The 19364-nt window shown below is 37.8% G+C and overlaps 1 protein-coding gene across 1 annotated transcript in view; it reads right to left on the bottom strand.

Moving 5' to 3' along the window:
* Positions 1–400: 400 nt before the first annotated feature.
* The window catches only part of SFT2D1 (SFT2 domain containing 1), a 20952-nt gene continuing 1988 nt past the window's right edge, over positions 401–19364 (bottom strand). Inside the window, exons 2-8 of the mRNA XM_009329259.1 lie at positions 13892–13978; positions 11141–11223; positions 8060–8141; positions 5634–5669; positions 4806–4864; positions 3338–3367; positions 401–1100 (exon numbers count right to left, since the gene is read on the bottom strand). Coding sequence (XP_009327534.1) covers positions 1061–1100; positions 3338–3367; positions 4806–4864; positions 5634–5669; positions 8060–8141; positions 11141–11223; positions 13892–13978 — 417 coding nt within the window. The 3' untranslated portion in view covers positions 401–1060. The remainder of the gene's footprint in view (positions 1101–3337; positions 3368–4805; positions 4865–5633; positions 5670–8059; positions 8142–11140; positions 11224–13891; positions 13979–19364) is intronic.

Below are 19364 nucleotides of genomic sequence, written 5' to 3'. Positions count from 1 at the left end.
GTGGATTAGCGGGGAAAAAAAAATAATCCAAAATAATTGGGGTTTAGACCGTAGGTAATCAAGCACACCCAACCTGTGCTAAAACATTAAGGATTTAACTTTACTCCTGAATAACTGAATAGCGCTTAGCTGCAAAAAAATAGGAAGAACATCTTACTAAAGCTAGGCAAAGTATTAGAGTATTTCACTCCAATCTGTTATCAGTTTAAGTCAGAATGAACAGTTTGTCTAAATACTAACAAAAAGAAGTTTTAAAGTCACTTCTGCAAATCTAATTACCAAATTTGGATATAGTCATATGCATATCCCACTTTTTAATGTATCTTCATATTTATTCAAGTGTAATGCTGAAATTTTCAGCCCTCTATAGCAGATTCCTAAATAAAAGATAGTTTAGGCACCTTTAAAACTAGTTTATTTCACAAATTGCATTTATACATTAGCCACAAGTTCTTTTAGTAAGAAGTATTTAAGTATGAAAGTAAAAAAAAAATCGTTTAAAATATAGCTTTTTAATAAAATCCAACAGGCTTTAAACAGACCTTTCACATATTCTCATTAAGCTCTTCCCATAAGGCACACGTATAGACATTTCAAAGGAGCATATAACTTACCAAATCTTTACAATGTTTATAAAACTCTGTCTTTGGAAAAGCATACAATGAATAATATACAAACATAAATGGCACACTGCAAATTTTAGACAGAACTGTAATGAAATCTTTATGCATACTACCCAGATTGTAGTGGCCTGCCTCCACTGGGGAATAAACTGTGTTACTGCATGCAAGGTAGTTTTAAGACTACTCTGCACAAGGTATTTAAATGTACTTTTTTGTTAAAAAAAGCCTAAAAGTTCCAGGGTAAACACAAACAGTTCACCCAATGTATTTTTAAAACTGTTTGTAGTAAAAATTATTTAATCCCCCAAATGCAAAAGGCAAGGAAATACTAAATTGTTACTGGGTATTTCACAAGTGGACAAGTATAGTTTCCCAAGCAAGATTCACAGAGGAATAAAAGTTGGCTTTTAAAGCATACAGTGGTTCCTGGTTTTAATTTACCCTAGACAGGAGGAGAAGCATTTAATCACAGCATCCCTTTAAAAAGAAAAAAAAAAGTCAGTTAAGGTATGTTATTTTCTTTACATACATCTCAACCACGACGTAGTTAAAAATATTACATGAACTCAAGACAAAACCCAATAGTTTGTCAAACGCAGGATCTTAACAGCCATCGTTACGTTGCGTACATCTACAGCACCAGCTAAAGCGAAGGCTGAAGCCCACTCCCAAGCTCAGCTCTGCCCATATTGCCCAAGTCATCCACACCGCTCACACTCACGCAGGCAGAGTGTTAAGAGTTGTTCTGCAGCACACTCGGTGGCTTAGCAGAGGTCAAAGCTGCACTTCCCGAAGGCTGGCCAGCGAGGGCAGGGCTGAGGAGCACGCCAAAGCCAGACAATCGGCAAAGCGCAGGTGCTTTGAGTCCAAGCCGCATTTGAGTCAGACCATCACGTTGAAGGAAGGAAAAAAGCACAGGCTGAAGGGCTTAAAGCGCATGTCCTCACAGTGCAGGATGAAGAGCTGGCTCAGCCTTAGGGTGTGAAAGATCCGCAGGGGTCTATTTCTTTAACCGACAATAAACAAACTGCTTTGACTATTCTGCTTAGATCACTCGCTTTACTTCCTTTTTCATTTTCTCAAAAATGTAACAACTCGTTAAGGAGTAGAATTTGTATTCTGTAGTTAGTCAATTTGAAAAAATGAAGAAAAATACTATTCATGACTCCTTAAAGTTGTCGTACGTATGTTTTGTTGTTGTTGTTTTGGGTTTTTTTGTTTAGGTTTTTGGTTTTTTTTGCCATGCAGCAGGAGAGCCACCATTAATTGAAAAGAAAGAAAAAAAACCCCACAAACCACAAACAAGTAAATTGTTGTTAAGAGTAAACCATTAACAGAGTTAAATCAGGACAATTTTGTTGAAATCAAGATAAATGCATACTTTAAACAAATTACATAGTACTGTTCACTGGCACTTAACATGGTTTAGATCACTATTTCCATAAGAAAGGCAGTCTATACAAAAAATTTATGATAGCATTCCACATAAGCAAATAACTCAATAATCCCTAAAGAAATCACTGCACTACTAAAAGAAGCCTGTGTAAAATTCAGTTCTTTGACTCATAAAATCTAACAGACAAATAAAAACAAAGAAGTCAAGTGATGCATATAACTTAATGTTTTTCTGACCAGAACTTAAAGTACTGTTGGTAGGGAACAAAAGACCAGCTCAACTTGTTTTCTGTGTGGAGCAGAACATTTAAGAAAAAGAAAAAAATAAGGAAAAAAAAAAAAGAATGACCCTACTGAGACTGTCACATGGCCACAGGAACTATAGGAACTCAGAATACTACTTTTGACTGGGTTAGCTTGAGATGTCAGAAATAGTGAGATGACAGTTTGAAGCCTGAGTTCACTTAAAGTATTTAATCCATTGTAATTATCAACTACTATCTTTAAAAAAAATAATACGGCTTAATCCTCCCTAGATGAAATCTGAAGCTTTTAAAAAAAAAAATCCATAGTGCAGTTTTCAGCAAAGTTACAGAAACGCTACAGGAATGTATCAGATGAAAGGGATAGACAATATTTTGTATTCTTTTTTCCCCCACTTTCACTACAGAAAACCTCATCAAGCAATATACAGACATGGAAGCACTTTGTTGTTTTAAAAAACACACTGCTGAAAGACCAAACTGCATTTTATGGGAAACATTATAGAAAAAAAAGATTATTCAGTTTGTTTACTCGCATGTGGTTTCACTATGTGTTTGGCTAGATTTCGTTCCCTTTTTGTACACACAAGAGTGAAGTGAAAGAGAAAAGCTTGCCAAAATGAAAATTAACACGAAGCATTGCTTTTGCCTCTCCTAAAAAATGGAGGAATTCAGAAGTAGACTTAGCAGCTGAAACTATGCTTGTTTGTTTGCTTTTAACTAAGACCTCAAACCCATACATGATCTTTAACGTAAGTACTGGAAAAGTCACTATTGCATCAATGTATTTTTAAATCACTGGAAAATTTAAACAAAAACTATTTTCAGTGATGAAAACTAGAATGAAATTTAACGAAAGATAATCACTATGCACTTTACTTGTATTTAAAGCTTATATTAAGCATTACTTTGAGTTCAGCTATGTAATTTTCTAAAAATTAGAAGGAAAGGGAGGAGGTTATGTTTTTTCACATACTGAATTTAAGGACTTCTTCCCCCTCCCTAGCATAAAGATAACTGACTTTTGTTAAGATGGAAGTAATTATGCAGACTCACCTTGCAAAAGGAATATATGACAGACTATACCTGAAAAAAAGAGGAAAAAAAAAGTGTTTGACAGTGTTCGTGTCTCTCCTAGAACCCAATTATTCCACTTCAGTCCAGCATTAATAAAATCAACCTGTTGTAATAAAACTTTAAACAAGATCATCTACTCAATTTAACACTTACCTGAGAAAAGATGACATGCTTGAACCAAACATACTGCCAAGGATTTCCTGGTTTACTTTTTCCTTGGGGTTTGTTTTTTTTTGTTTGTTTGTTTTTAAATATATTTCATAACTTCTATTGCACATAAATTTAAAAAAGCAGAATTTATTATTACCAGTTTCAAAAAGAATGGAGATTTCTGGGAAAACAGTATTCTTCAAGATGACAGAGACAACTTTTTCCAGTTTAAAAGACAATATACCTTACTATGCAAATATACACCTAATCATATTATTTATGTAACTCTAAATACAGATAGATACATGCAGTAGTATGAATAATACGCCACAGTTGTGACACTCAAACAGCTGATAATTCTATTATCCTCTGCAACTTGCTTCTCGCAAGCCTCCAGGCTATGTTTTGTTCTCATGCCCAGCCTGATCAAGCTCTAGGACACTTAACAAATGTGAAGCTGTCTGCTGTAAACGTGTAGAACAGTTTGAGTTAGCAATGTTCCCTCTATCTAGTATCAAGCATTTACCTGGGCCCAGCACGATGCCCAACAGTCCCTATCCTGAACAAATGGTTATTTGTCCTCAGATCCAGGTTCAGTATAGACACCGTGCATTCAGGGCAAGTTCAAACAAGAACTGTGGTCACCTTGGATCACCTAAGAGCTAGTACCAAGTAATTCACCTGGGACAAGGAGACCAAGTATGTTCAGTTGTATCTCCATGGAGAAAGCAGTAACTTCCAAAACTTCTGCCAGGCTTGCAAGCATTCACCTAACTGTGCTCACGCATTCCCAAGCCTAGCCCTCGAGCGCATCTGGATGGCCATCATAGCACCTGCTGCACCAAACTGACCCTCTCACATTCACCCACTCTTTACCCAGTGCCACTGAATATTCTTGGGGCAGGACACACCCTATGAAAATGTTATTTAGTTTCTTCCACTTCAGAAATGAAAATTTAGTTAGAACTCAAAAAAGAGGGAGAGAATCAAAAGCAGGGCATATGAATATACAGTTACTTTCGCAACAGAGGAAAAGGCATGAGAATTTTTTTGCATATATATTCCTTTCATAATGCCTCAAATAAGTTCACACATTGCAGCATATACTTAAAATTACCATTTTTGCAAGACAGTTGCATATAGATTTGCTGAAGTTACACAGCCTAGCTTAGCCAAACAGATTGAGGCTAGCATTTGGGCACTCTTATGTTATGCGAAGCATATATATAGAGAGGTTTATAATCATGCGGGTGTAGGGGCAGGGAGAAGAAATGAAAATGAATTTTAAGAATCTTACCAGGTCATTGCCAAGAACTGCAATATGCAGAATAACATCGCCAAACCTTTTTTGTTCCACTAAGCAAAAATAAAGCAAATATTGCAAGTTAGTTCATTTTTGCACCAGTCTATAAACAATTGCAACAGCCTGTTCAGCCAAAAATTTAGTTAACTGACAATGCCTAAATTTCCTTGTCTTAACTTAATTTGCTACTTCTTTCCACTGTAACGACTTTCCATTCATTTTATCTGTCACTCCATTAGCATCATGCTATGAAAACCTTCTCTAGCTTTGAAGACACTTAACGGCATCAATGCTAACACTTTCACTTTCATTCACAATACTGTACTTCTGCAAATATGGAAGTTCACTTCAGCTACATATTTACTTCTATGGAACGTAACTACAGCCAGTTTTTCAATCAAGATGCCTGAAGGTACTTGTTCTGTGTCCCTTCCTTCGTCTTAATCAGTTTAATATTCCATACCCGTGGTTTATAAAGACCACTATGTATTCTCTGATATTCTCTGACATAAGTACACATCGCTAAGATGCAAGTGTATTTTAGCCTTCTTTTCTTAGTTCTTATTCCAGAGGCCTGCAGACGGAACCTGATGCTCTAGATTTTGTATTTTCATCCACATCACATGCAGCTGGAAGGGTGCATTTGCTTTGTAGCCAGCAGGCTCACCACTCCACCTAAACTCGACTGCAGTTGAAAACACAAATACCACACACCCAAGCTCATCTTTCCTCTACAACTGAACTGTATGTTAAAGCTCTAATACAATTAATGAACTAACCAAGCTAGATTACTTTGTTCCTCTAAAGAGCATTCTCACTTACCCAGAATACAGCACACAAAGTCAATACTAGGAAAAGCTGGGGGGAGATGAAAGGAGAGACAAAAAAAAAAAAAGAACAGAATGAATACTCAAATACACAACAAAGCAAATACAGTAGTTGTTTTCATGTTTTCAGTGGGTAATCAGCATTTTCAGAATTGACTCATGAAACAAGCAGAGCCAAAGTCTGTCACACAGTGACTATCTGCTGAACTTCATGTAAAGTGGTGTTTTCCAAAGCACAGCATGATGTACTCCATGGCCAGAAGGGCTGGGACAAGTCTTAGAAGAAAGAGGAGGCAGGAACTGACCTCAGGAATCAGGAGTATAACCAGGTCTGTGTAGCCTTATGTGTTAGGTCTATTAAGAGGTGGGCTTAGATGATAAAGCTTGCTTGAGAGCAACCAAGTAGTCTGGGAACTGCTGTTCTATTATTTCAGTACATGGTATCATTTTGGATCTAGTATTCATAACATCAACATCTGACAAGAAAGGTATGTGCATCACTATGAACAACCCATTATTAAAAACACCCATTCACAATTACAGTATTTGGCAAACACAGGCTCTGCTGCTTCTGCCACTGTTTTTTCATCTTCTCACAGTAATGAAGAGCCCACTAGGGAGCAGCTGCTCCGTACACAAGTGAAAAAGCTCACACGAAGCTTTATTCAAGCTACTTATACACCTTTGATGGAACATTACAATGATATGGTTTACTATGCCAAATCAATCATACCATTTGTGCAAGCATCACTTTGAACTTTTCCACTAAATTTCACCTGGCTCCCTCCATTTGTCATTACACATAGTAGAAAACAGAACAAAACTCTAATTTTCACTGAAAAAAAATTTGGCGGCGTTTTATTGAAAGAAATAAAAGTAACAGACTCTCTTGAAATTTTCCAAACGTATCTGTAACTCCTGAGTTGCCTACAATTCTAGCTTTGTGTTAGGATGGGGAAGAAAATAGTCAAATACATCAAAAGTTTTCTAAACTTTGGAAGTTTACCAGTTCTTCTCTGTATTACTGAAATTTTCCATCCTAACAGTCTTAGCTCTCATCCAATGTTCCTGTCACCTATTAGATGAAACCTTTCATTCTGTCTTTTCCTAACCTTGTTGGTAGCTTCTCTGCACAGGTAGGTAGGTGGGTCTGTGATGTTTTTTCTACTCTCTGTTCTCTTTCCATTTCCCTGATGTGTCTTGTTTCTACAGCCTTCAAAGCAAGTTATTTTCTTTATCACCATGTCTGAGCACAGTGGATGACAGGATAACAGAGCAAATAATTTTTGTGCTGGCTGTTTTAGCGTCTGGCTTAGGCCCTCAGCTTGACCAGAAAAAGCCCACAGCTGTAAACTGTTGGAGAATTCATGCTCAGCAAACACAGACTCTAGAGAACTGGAGATATTCTTGGACATTTTTACTGCAGACCTGTGAAACATAACTTCCCTAGGACTTGTAACTTAGTACGACTTGGAAGACATGGCAAAAAGTCACCTCTTTAACAAAGCTTGGAGTCCAAGCAAGGATCAAGTCCCTTCTCCAAAAGATGTGGGTAACGTGAGCTTCTCAAATGAGATTATAACTTTTTTTTTCCATGTGGGTGTGTGAGAGAAAGAATATACAACCCATATGACAGCCATCCAGAAAGAATTCATGAAGGGTTTCTTATCCACATCAGCTGTAATCAACTAGAAAAGAAAGCTATATGATAGGGAGACTAGGACAGCCAACTACATCTCAAAAATAAAAGCTGAAACAAATCAGGAGGAACAAGAGAGAAAATAAATACAAAACAGAGAAGCAGCAAGGGCAGAAACTTGTTTTTAACTACCTAGTACAGAGTTTTGGGATAGGAATTCTGAGATTGTGGACGAGACTGGTTTTTTCCATCCTCCTGGAAGAAGAAATGATGGTCATGGAAGTGAAGGAGCCAAGGACCTCACAATGGAGAAGTGTGAAGCTGAACATGCGGCTTCCCAGACTTTGGGGAGAGAAATTAATTTTCTCCATTGCTTTGACAGTGCCGAACCACTAAGCTATACAAACAGAACTGCAGCCACAAACAACTGTCAAGCTAGACTTGGTGACCACTGACTTTTCACAGTAGCTGAAAAGTCTCTCTCCAGCCTGGTTCTTGAATAAATTGTTTTAGAAAACAAATTAAAAAGAATAAACCTAATATTAGCATTTAGTAAGAAATATTTAGTAAAGAACATGTTAAAAAATCATAAGCAACAAAAACACAAGCTCATAGAAAGGAGTTAGATAATCTTTATGATAGAGCTCATCAGCTTGACTATTATTGCTCAGTACAAAGAAGAGTTGGACTGAGAAATAACCTCTCTTTACTAAAGCCTTGGATTTAGCTTTGAGGCTAAAGGAAAACTTTTTAGCAAAAGGAAGTAAAGACAGTGTATTTACCAACATCACAACTGTAGCTATTAATCTTTTTGGCTCAAACATTGCTTTCAATTGCTTCAGTGGCCCCATCAGGAAACATGTACTAATAGGAGGGAAAAAACAAAACAAATGGTAAATCACTTTCAAATAAATCTTTGCAAAAGACAATAGGTAATTAACCAGTTTTCCAACAGTTAGATGAGTACAAAGGCTTTAAAAAAGGCATTTCAGTGTTTAGCAACAGACACCTGCTAGAATGAAAGGTGAAATACTCCATGAATGTAGTCCTGGAAACAGCTTATATATCGAGTCACCCTTGGTCATGAAATTCTTTCCAAAACATTACCACTTATAGCAGAGGGTTGTCAGGTTGAAGTCCAGTGAATTTCATGTTGAGGCTGTTCTGAGAACTGACTTGCCAAAAGAATGCAAAGAATACAAAGACCAAACTTCTGTAGAAAATTTCTGTTTAACAATAAACTCCTTACCCAGGCAGCACGCGAGTAGCTACAATCAATATTACAGGCAAGCTCTAACTCTTTGCCCAAACTCGGCAAGCCAAAAAAGAAGGAAAAACTTCAGTAGTTTGTATTAAATCCTCCTGCTTTCTTCTACTCTGTAGTTAACTTGAAGGGAGAATGAAAGCCATCAGCAATGCTAGGCTGTACCTGTTCTTGCAAAGAAATGCAATGTGAACCAAGAATTCACAACTGTAGGAGTAATTATCTGGCTTCAAATATTCTGAGATGAGTATATTATGACTATATTATGAGAATATTCTGACTCCTTCCCTGTCATTGAAGCCATTCTGCTTTGTAGAAAACATTTAGTGAGAGAGTGAGAACACCTGTAACCTTGTGGTGGTCTGAATACTTTACTACAGAGTAGGAAACCTAGTTTAACTCCTTTTCTAGTTAATATTTATTTATATGAAATGAAACAATCAGTAGCAGGGAGGAGTTTGGTAGAGCTCCCTCCTGAAACCAGTCATAAGCATGGTGAAGCACACATCTTCTAAGATAGAAGAAATATGGGAATCCATGTCCCACGCAGTAAACTGAACCCACGACCCCCCATACCCAGATGTCCCCCTACCAGCAACTTCGTGTATGTATCTCTCCACTTTGCTTTTCTTCTTTAAGTTGCGTAGACAGACCTCAAAAGTCCATATTAAATGGAAAAAAAATGTTTTCTCAATTCAAAAGAAAAAAAATGTTTTAAATTCACTGCAATCCAAACTAACTTTTTCTCAGTACTTTTTAATCTTGGCTGCTGGGACATAAAATTAAATTAAGACAAAAAAAGAGGCCTGAATAACTAGAATAAAAAAAACAGTTAGCTAGTGGAAGGATAGGGATGATGAAAACGTGGTGGTAAAAATGAGGAAGGTTCAGGCCACATAAAATAGGCAGAAAAAAATAATAGAAAGCAAAATGCATTGATGCTAGCCTGATTAGCATTGAAGGACGGACATCACAAGAGCTTCTCCAGAGATGAGAGAGAATCCATAGGGAGCAGAAAGGCTGGAAAAAATCTAGAGGTCCTCCACTTAAACAGGATATTTCTTATATACAATGCATTCTGTAGAAGATATACCCATCATCCTAGAGAAGAATCAAGTAAGTATCATTGTTTTCATGTTTGTGGCTAGAAAATCGTAGTAAAAACAGGCTAGACAGGACTATCTAGTAAGAGTGGTAACTGCATTTGTTTTAAACACAGACTTGCAAACAAGCCTGAAAAAGTTTAAATCTCCTTGTCAATTTGAGACTGTATTGTCATTTCCTACTGTTCTTAGAACACAGTTGCCTGTCATTTATATCTAAAAGGACCACTGAAGGGGAAGGGGGTGTCTTTTCACTTCTACTTTTAGTTGGAGTCCAGACTAAAGTTCTTCAGCATTCTCCTAAAAGAAATACCAGTCTGTAAAAGCTTCCTCTTAGTTCACTGACAATTAGACTTGATTAGTACCAAGTTTCTAAAATGCTAATTTAATCTGAAGCAGTGAAAACACACCCAAAATACTAGGTAAGAAAAAAAAAAACAACCAAAAAAACAACAACAAAGAATAAAGAATAAGGTAAGGGAGAGAAAGGGAAATACTCAGTTTTACCTACCTCCAGTATTAACTTTTTGTCTTGTTTTAGTATGAGATGGAACAGTTATACAAATGAGACTCAATTCCATTATAAACATTTTTGTTGTTTTGACTACTTAGTTAGCTAATTTGTTGAGGAAAAGCAGTACACCATCACATTTCTCAAATGTTAATGTCACATTGCTGGAGTTTTAACAGACTAACAATGCTTTGACTCAAGAGTTAAGTGACTCGACTAAAGTCACAGAGTCCATGAAAGTCAAGACCAGACTCCATGGGTTCCGAGTCCCATGACCATGCTTCAACTATGCTAAGATAGTAAGAGAAGGAGGACAAAGAGAAACTGAAACTACTTTATTGACACTAAGTTGTTTCTTACATGTCTTTCAAACAGTGAAAGAAGAGTTTTAGATCCTAGGAGGTCCCTTCTGCAAATCTTTTAAGACTAAGTGCTATGGGGAACACTGCAAAGAAGCAAGTACAGAGTTTAAAAATACACTGTGAATGATTTTTAGATTCTGCCTGGCCTTAGAGTCAAAATGAGGATTTCCTGAACCTCTCCTTTTTCAAAGAGTTTTCCTAGAAACAGGATGATCTCTCTGTTAAAAGCAAAAAGCTCCTTCCAGTAACAAAGCATCCACACAGCAGGCAGACTACCAGTTTGCCCCTGAAACTGAGGTATCTCTGTACCTGGCAGAAAGACTTAAAAAGTACAAAACATTCAGCCAGCAATTTGTTATTCATACTTCAGATAGCAGTTGTGATGTGTCCACAAAACAATCACGTAAGACATCACAATGGGGCAATAACAAGTGAATAACTGATATTCACCAATTATGATAATCTTAAAACTGTAAGACAAACAAGATCATTATTAGCATTTCAATATGAAAACAATGTTGTTTATACACAACATAAACAGACACCATTTTAGAGTAAAAGCAAATGGAAACGTAGATGAAAAGAAGGGTACTTTTCTAATAACAATAATTAAGAAATCGTACCTGGCTAATGCAGCGATATTTCCCAGGGTGTAAAACACTGCAAAAAGTTTGATCCCCTTTGGGAGCCATAGCAATGCTGTTCCCTAAAAAAGATAGGTTATTTGTATGTTTGTAATTAATTTAATTTATTTAGATTTTATAGTCTATAAATATATTTTCAGACTATGAAGAATGTCATTCTAACATATACCAGCAGAGTATACTGTTCTCAGATTTGTAGTAGTCAATATTCAGCATACTTCTATTGCCACCTACTGGCAAAATAATTTATTGGTTTACTATATTTCACAGTATTTTTACAACTAGGCAATGTTTATTTATATTGTTTATAACATTTATTTGTACTGTTTATAGCCTAGTTATGACACTTTCGGTTTTGTTACAATGCCCCAGTATACATCATACACCGCTGCACACAGAGGAAAAAGTGTCATAAAGCCACACTAATATCCATCGCCTCCTTTCTCCTCCAGTCAACCCCCTGGACTTGCAGTCTCCATATGCGCTGAGGCTGAATAGAAATATTTTAGAACTCTTACTTCCAGGCATCTCTTATTTCCACTAACACAAAAAAAAATCCAAAGCCTTCTGCTAATCACAGTCCCTATGATGATCAGGGAGAAATATAGCCTAAACTAGAAGCAAAAAAACCTAAAAAAAATGTTAACTTTTTTTTTTTAAAGCTGTGATGTGGACACGGTATCCTGAAAAAAAAAAAAAAGCAACTATATTCTACCCAATTGCAATTTCAGTGGGAATCTGTGGTGTCAGTTTGCACAGACCACAATACAAGCAATCACGGAAAGCAGCAAGAGAACGTAATTGTATTCTACAAAGAAAGCCTATGGACACTTTGCAAAGACTAGATTAAAGAAAAAACACCACCTGCAATTTTGGCCAGGAAAGAACATAATAAATATACCAGGTTGCAGACATATGAGATCTAAGGATCAGGTACATGACCATAAGGGATGACCTGAACATTTCTTTGAGGGCCTCCCTAATGCTGTAGCAAAAGGTCCATAATCTGAAGCAGGAGAAGGTGGAGTTGCCAGCTCTCAGCTTCATGTGGCAAAGCTTAGCTAGGGAGGTGCCTCCAAACTCTCCAAGACACAAGGTCCACAAACACAGCAGCAGAGGTTTGACTCTTATCTATCAAGCTCAAGATAACTGAAGGAAACTTTAGGAAACCAAGATCCTACAGCCTTTTATTTGTTGTTTCATAGTTTCACACCATGTAATATAGAACAGGCACAAAGATCAAACACTAAAAAAATAGCAGCAAAAGGAGTGATGTTAACCTGTCCAGAAATAGGCATTAAAGCACAAATGTGGTGTGTACTAAAATTTGTGATTATATTGGTTAAATACTACTTGCAAAAAAATGAAGGGGGGGAGGGAGTCAACCAAATAATGCTTAAGCAACCCTAAAAAAGGGATATTCCAAACCAATCTTGAGCTCCCTCCCTAGAACTTGCCCCTTCTCTAACACAAGCATCTGGCTAGAGTTTGTGCCACTCTACTTTGCATAGATATCAATATGAAGAATACCATTCTCCAGTTCCTTTATTGAACTGCTTACCACTTAAATAAGACCTCTCATAGGTAAGACCAGCAATTGTTCTGGTTTACCTCTGGGTCTCAGGGAGTCTAACAAATCGCAAGTTTTGATAAAGAATGGGAAGCTTCCACCTGCAGGAGAATCCAGTGAGTCACTACCTCTAAGTGAGCGCCTCAATCAACAGGTTGCTCCGCCACAGCGGCTTCTTCCTGTCATTACATAAGTCTCCTTGGTTTAAAAACTTTTGGTGGTAAATGAAAGAGCAGCAGCAGTCATTTAAATAATGGCAAAAGCAGAAACTAATGCACACAGGACAAGTTTCTCCATCCTACCACCAGAATGCATTACAAGTCAAGGCAATCTGCCTGACAGTCTCCACAAAACCTGCAAATGTCATCCACACACATTAGCCAAAGGCTGCTGACTAGCTTACATCAAAAGTAACATTCTACTTCATAATGAAAAAAAGGAAAAAAAAAATGTCTGGATACTTCCCCAATGTTATTTCACCTGCTTCTGGGACTTTTCATGCAGATGAAGAACCGCTTTGTACTGCAAGTTACCTGTGTCAGGTTTTGATAGACCAAATCAATTAACAGATCTCAACTTCTAACTGCAGCCTCGAGTCTCCTGTCAACACCTCAAGTTCAAGAATGAACAAATGATTTGCTGACTGTAAGATGAACAGGAGTGCAGCAGGTTTCTGAAGTGTCAACATGCTACCACAGTCATCACCTATTGATTTGTGAGCGTGACAGGTTACACTTGTGGTTTCTTCAACCTTTAAAAACCTTTCAAGCTTCCCCCTCCTTTTCCCCTTTTATTGGAGAGAATAAAAATAAGATGGGTACACACTGACCAACAGCAAAAGCTCTTTCCTAGTACACCATTCACAAATCTAAATCAAAAATAGCGCGTATTTTGTCAGTGTTCAAACCTTTTAGTAAGAAATTTTATTACGCTACAATAAAAATGCTCTCTGCTGTGAATGGAAGATGGTCAAAATCATAATTTACAGAACAGCTGCCCCTACATGCTAATCATACATTTAATGTCCAGTTAAATTTATGGATACAAAATTTAGGATGCAGGATAAAGCAAACACAGAATCACATATAAAATATTAATATGAACAAGGTTCTACGGTAGAACATTAATAAAGTACAGTGGAAAAAAAACCCTTTACTTACAAGAATAGAACACACAATGCCAGCAACAAAACATATGGCAAACCATCTGACTCGAGTGCCAAAGCTGAGTGTTGAGGCATCGAGGACCTTAATAGGAGAGGGAAAAAAAAAAAAGGGTATTACAAACCCAGTTTTGAACAATCTAAAGAACACTTTTTTCTTTACTATTGAAGTCCTTAATTTCAAACAAAATAATTTTTTAGCCAGAAACAATTATTTTACCTTGCCTAACAGTTGCTTGCATATTAATTATTTCAGTTTAAGAAATTATATTAGCAACCTGGAAAGAGATTTCCAAAACAAACAAAAAAGACAAAACCTGTGAAGGTATATCCTGGCACTCAAGCAATACTGCTCCACTTTCAAACCGACTTTCTTTTCACCATACAGTTAAAACTGAAAATTACCACAATTGTACCAAAGCAGAAGAATGAATGGACCTTCCAGCAATTTGCAGATGAACATATCTATTTGTGCAGCGCTGTATGTTCCTATAGACATTACTACCTCTTCCTGTTACTAGACAGAATCCATTGTACATATTAGTACAAGTATCCACTGCAAGCATTACGATTCCCCTTCAATTACTGTTCCTTACAGGGTGAAGGTGTAGGCAGATTAACACAGCTTGTCTCATCAGACAGCTAACTTGCTGAAAGGGGTAATTTTACTTCCTGCTTCTCCAGCGTGACTCCAGAACCTGTAAGACCCTTTAATGAGCTGAGCTGAGTGAGCTGACACAACTCACGAAGCGGGAAAAGAACTAGTGTTCCTTCTATTCTGATGACTTAGTCCTATGCTAGACTAATGAGCCAATCCAGCTCAGCAAGATGCCAGAAAAGCGGCGGGGCTGATATAAGGAAAGAGGCAGGGCCACATAGCTGGCAGAAGAACAGCCCCTTTCAGCACAAGTGACTGCTCAGATATGCTCAGCTCATCTTCTCCACCCATGCTGTAAGAACAATGTATTTCAGCTTACTGCAGGTCACTCAAATTAAATGTACTTTCTATTCTAAACTGGTCTAGTAAGTGAAGCGTTGCTTCAGCTTACATAAGATGACTATAAAAAGCTAACTTTCCTATTTGTTCAGATGACACAAGCAAACTTGCCCTCTTGTTACCTAGTCTACAGATATTTTCAATCAAGTACTATTAACCAAATATACAAGTTAGGGCTTCCCCAACCAATGAGTTTGATGTTTCTCCTGCTCTTTTGAGAAATTTCTCTTTCAGGTAGTGGTAACTGAACGAATGAAATTTGGTTACTGCTTAGAACGATTTCACATCTGTACAAATGAAGAATCCATACCTACTTTAATAAAAAAGGGACACATGAAAGCACACATCTATGTGTTGTGATGAATCAGCATCTGAACGTATGTCAACAAGGAATAGCTTGGACTACTTTCTACTTATAAAAAAATTACTAACCTTATTTAATCAAATTAAATACTTTGAATATTTACTTAAGAAGGGGGATCAGAATACTAAAAATAATCTTTTACACTTGCATACTGTCTGAGCAGACACAGAGCTGGGATGCAACATTGTTCTGAATTTTCTTTCCCCTTCTCTGTGTTCAGCAGTTAAGACAGAACTTCCCAAAGGTCAGAAGATGCAACTTACCTTGTTAGGTCCAACTCTTTATCCTTATGTACGCATTAAAGAAATAGACAAAAACAGTAACTGAAAGGTGGTTTAGTATTTGAAATCACATTTGATAGTCATATTCCTGAATGCCTATACATGTAAGAAGTGCAGGAAGAGCTGGCAGGACATAACTGAAGACACCCATTTGAATCATGCTTCTAGTTACACCTAACATAGCATTCTCTGCAATAATAAAACTAAATAAATTAATTGGCATTAAAATGAAGGCTGATCCTCCAACCATTCCTGATGCCATCGCCATTTATGTTATCCAGCTGAACCTAGCTAATGCAATGTTTGAAATCCTGAAACCGCAGATCTGGTAATGCATTTTCTTAGTCCCTGATACCTAAACGCTTTTTAGGTTTCGTGGAAGCAATGGAACTGGTTACCTTTCAGAGATGCCTGTTTCACCCCTGTAGTGAAGCACCTTGCTGTAGAAGTTGAGTAACAGGCACATAGTTCAACTGCTTAAACCACAGACTTCAGCTTGTGCTAAAATGCCAGGCTACAATCTGTAGAAGTTGAGGACCTGACACGGCGCCTGCCTATTCTGCCATATGTGCTGCAGGAGCAGTAATTTCTCTAAGAGGGGCTGTGAGACACCCTGAAGTAACAGCTTAGTTTCTTACACCTACGCTCAGAGACTATGAACAGAACCCTAAGAAAAAGTTAGTAAGTCTAAGCTGCCTATGCAACAAAAGCAGGAAACAACGTAAGGGTGATTAGGACTTTTTTTTTTATTGTCTGACATAAGCCGTACAGCTAGTCCTAGATTTCAGATAAAAAGAGTTGGCATTACACTCTACGATATTTGCATTAGCAGAAGCTTTCACTTAGAAGATTGAAAAAATTGCCATGCAAATTCCACATCTGGGGAAAGATTCATACGGAGAACTGTGCAGTGGTGGCGGCAAGGGAATTCCTGTAAAACATACCCTTCTTGCTATACTGCTTATCAGCTTGTTTCTAAGCAATGAAAAGAAAAAAGAAACAGAAATCAACAAATAGAAACCCTTAGTTTTCTATAGCTAAGCTTTAATGCCCAACTCCTGGGCAAGAAGCAAAGACTTTTATTCACAGGATATTCCAAGAAAAATATTACAACAAAGAAATGACCAAGACATCCAGAAATCAAGAGGAAACCTTAAGTAGAAACTGGAATCTGGAAAGCAGACTTCCTGAAACATAAGGAACGGTCTTGCAATAGTCTAATACACAAGTTGCAAGCAACAGGTAACAGTGTCTTTACTGAATAGCTTGCTATGGACACCCAATAAATCATATGCGATAATCTGCAAGGCTGCCTTTGTTCAAAAACATTTCTTGTGGCTTTGAACATCTACCTAGGCTCTCCCCATACATTCATTATCTTATAAAAGTTTTTCATGTGGGCAAGCAAAAAAATAGAAGCACTTTCTTTTACGGGTTTTAAAAAAGATTCTAGAAGTTAACAATTACATCTTTTCTTGATAGTAAATTTAAGAATATGCAAGTAATGTAGAAAACTCAATTTCAAAGAAATGTTGAGTACATTTGCAGAATTGAGTTCCTAAGCAATATTTCAAAAAATATTTACTGAAATGTATTATCATCTTTCCTTAACAGGCTTCCTTATATGTATTTCTATCAACACTTTAGAGTATAATATAAGAAATTTAAATATCTGGTCTATTCCTCCTTGCTAAAATCTTGTTGAATGCTTTAAGCAGTTGTCAATCAACAACTGTCAAGAAACTTTTTTGGTAATAAATCCCTTTAATTCTTTTTTTTTAATTTAGAATAATTGATCTAAGAAGCGACAGTTGGTCATGTGAAGAGTTTAGAAAGTACAGAAAGACTTCATAGAATCATCACACAATTGTCTCACTATATACTTTTCTTCTACTTAACAGGAATTACTGCTGACTTCATGGTAATGGTTCTGCAAAAATCAAGGAGCAGAATACAGAGACATCTATGAACATAAACCATATGATGGCTATTATACAACTATCAGCTATTCCAAAGAGAGGGCCATTGTTTTTAACCAAACACGTCTCAGTTCCAGAAAGGTCATCTAAAACAGCTGAAGATTTTACACACAAAATGTGTGTAATAAAAATAGTCAACACCATTCAGCTGTAAAGCTATAGCTTTAGTGAATGTCACATATGAATTTCCTCACTAAAAAGAGGCTTGATTTCCAGTGTTCTAAAAACACATTGCTACTTTGAGAGAAACCTACAACAGAGACATTGCCTAACCTAAACACCTGAGGTTTTCTTCAGTGGGTATTTATTTACTTTAAAGAAGATCTTTCTGGTTCATCTTCTCAGCATGAAGCTCCTTTGCACTACGCCAAAGGCATATTTGTATGTTTTCTTCTATCGTGTACTGAACAGACTTTAAACATGGGCAGATTTTTCCTATTTAAAGTCCTCTCCGGCTATAAAAACATCATTACATGCAATAATCAAATCATATATAGCTTAGTTACTCACATTTAACAAATGACACATTCTTAGCTCAGTTCTCAGGATGTACACCTCAAATACAAAATTATTAAATACTTACGGCATTTATCTACTGATTGCTGCCTTAATACAAACATCACAGCATCAAGTAAAGGAGAACTCTATGTCACTGGCATGTGCCTCATGTGAACTGTGCCTGGAGATGGCAGACTAATTAATTCTCTTGGAATGGAACTAAGATTAACAGAAATGTAAGTATTTCTTTGTTAATCTTATGATAAGATCAGAAGGTGAAGCATCCCTCCCGGATGCTGGCAGCCAGCTCTGGTGTGAAAGGGCACAGATGCTACACTGCTTCCAGAATCAATCAGGCATGGACACAATTTAGCTGCTTTACTGCAGCGAAGAGGCCAAGTTCATAAACCCTGAAGACCAGCAGCCACTCAGTGCGAAGACAAGCGAAGCATGTCGGCAGCAAGCTGCTGGAACTAATATTATGCCATAGACGCCAACTATACTGAGGCTGTACTAGTTCACCAAGGTTTATTAGCTGTAGCTCAGATCCAGGCTGCTCTACATTCCAGCTTCCTCCACCACGCTCCACAGCATCCTGTAGCACACAGTATCGCGGTATTCCATGATGTGGGGCACTCTGACCTGCAGTCACACCAATTAAAAGGGAGCTGATGGTATAAATGGTTCTTAGCAAGCATGCTCAGCTTTGCTTCAACCTACAAGTGACGCCTCAGAAATGTATGGTGATCAAACCCAGCGAAAAAAATAACTGACGATGAGGAAGAGAGCGGGGAGGAAATAGAAAAATTAAATTGTACTTGAGAAGTATGGGGCAAAAAAAAGGAACGTCAGCACAATATACACAAAACTCTCTCTGTCCAGAGAATTAGCTTTTGCAAGTTCAGGGGCATAAAGAAACGGAGAAGCAATTTAGAAAGAAAACCTATTGTGTAACTGATCATCAAGCACAAAGGCCATGCAGGAGGAAGAGTCCACACAAGACAAGGATACCCTGCTATCTCGAAGCAAGACGTGGAAAATAAAACCAGAGGACCCCAAACCACCAACACAACAAAGAGCTTCTCCGCACGCCGAAAATTCGCCAAAACTCTTACTCCCGAGCAGGGCCCGGTGCCCACACCCCTCCTCCTTCGGCGCACACAGCGAACTTTCGTTTCTCCTCTGCCTCCCCGTCTCTCCCGCTTCCCGACGCGGACGGGCACGCAGGAGGACACCGAGAGGGCGTGTGTGCGTGCGCAGGCCGGGGAGGGGGGCACTGGGGGAAGCCGGCGGCGCCCGAGGCCGCGGACACCAGTGCGGGCCCGGGGCAGGGAGGCTTCAGCGACCTCCCT

This window comes from Pygoscelis adeliae, unplaced genomic scaffold, assembly GCF_000699105.1.
Source record: "Pygoscelis adeliae isolate BGI_AS28 unplaced genomic scaffold, ASM69910v1 Scaffold77, whole genome shotgun sequence".
NCBI classification, from domain to species: Eukaryota; Metazoa; Chordata; class Aves; order Sphenisciformes; family Spheniscidae; genus Pygoscelis; species Pygoscelis adeliae.
This window is presented reverse-complemented; position numbering and strand designations above follow the sequence as displayed.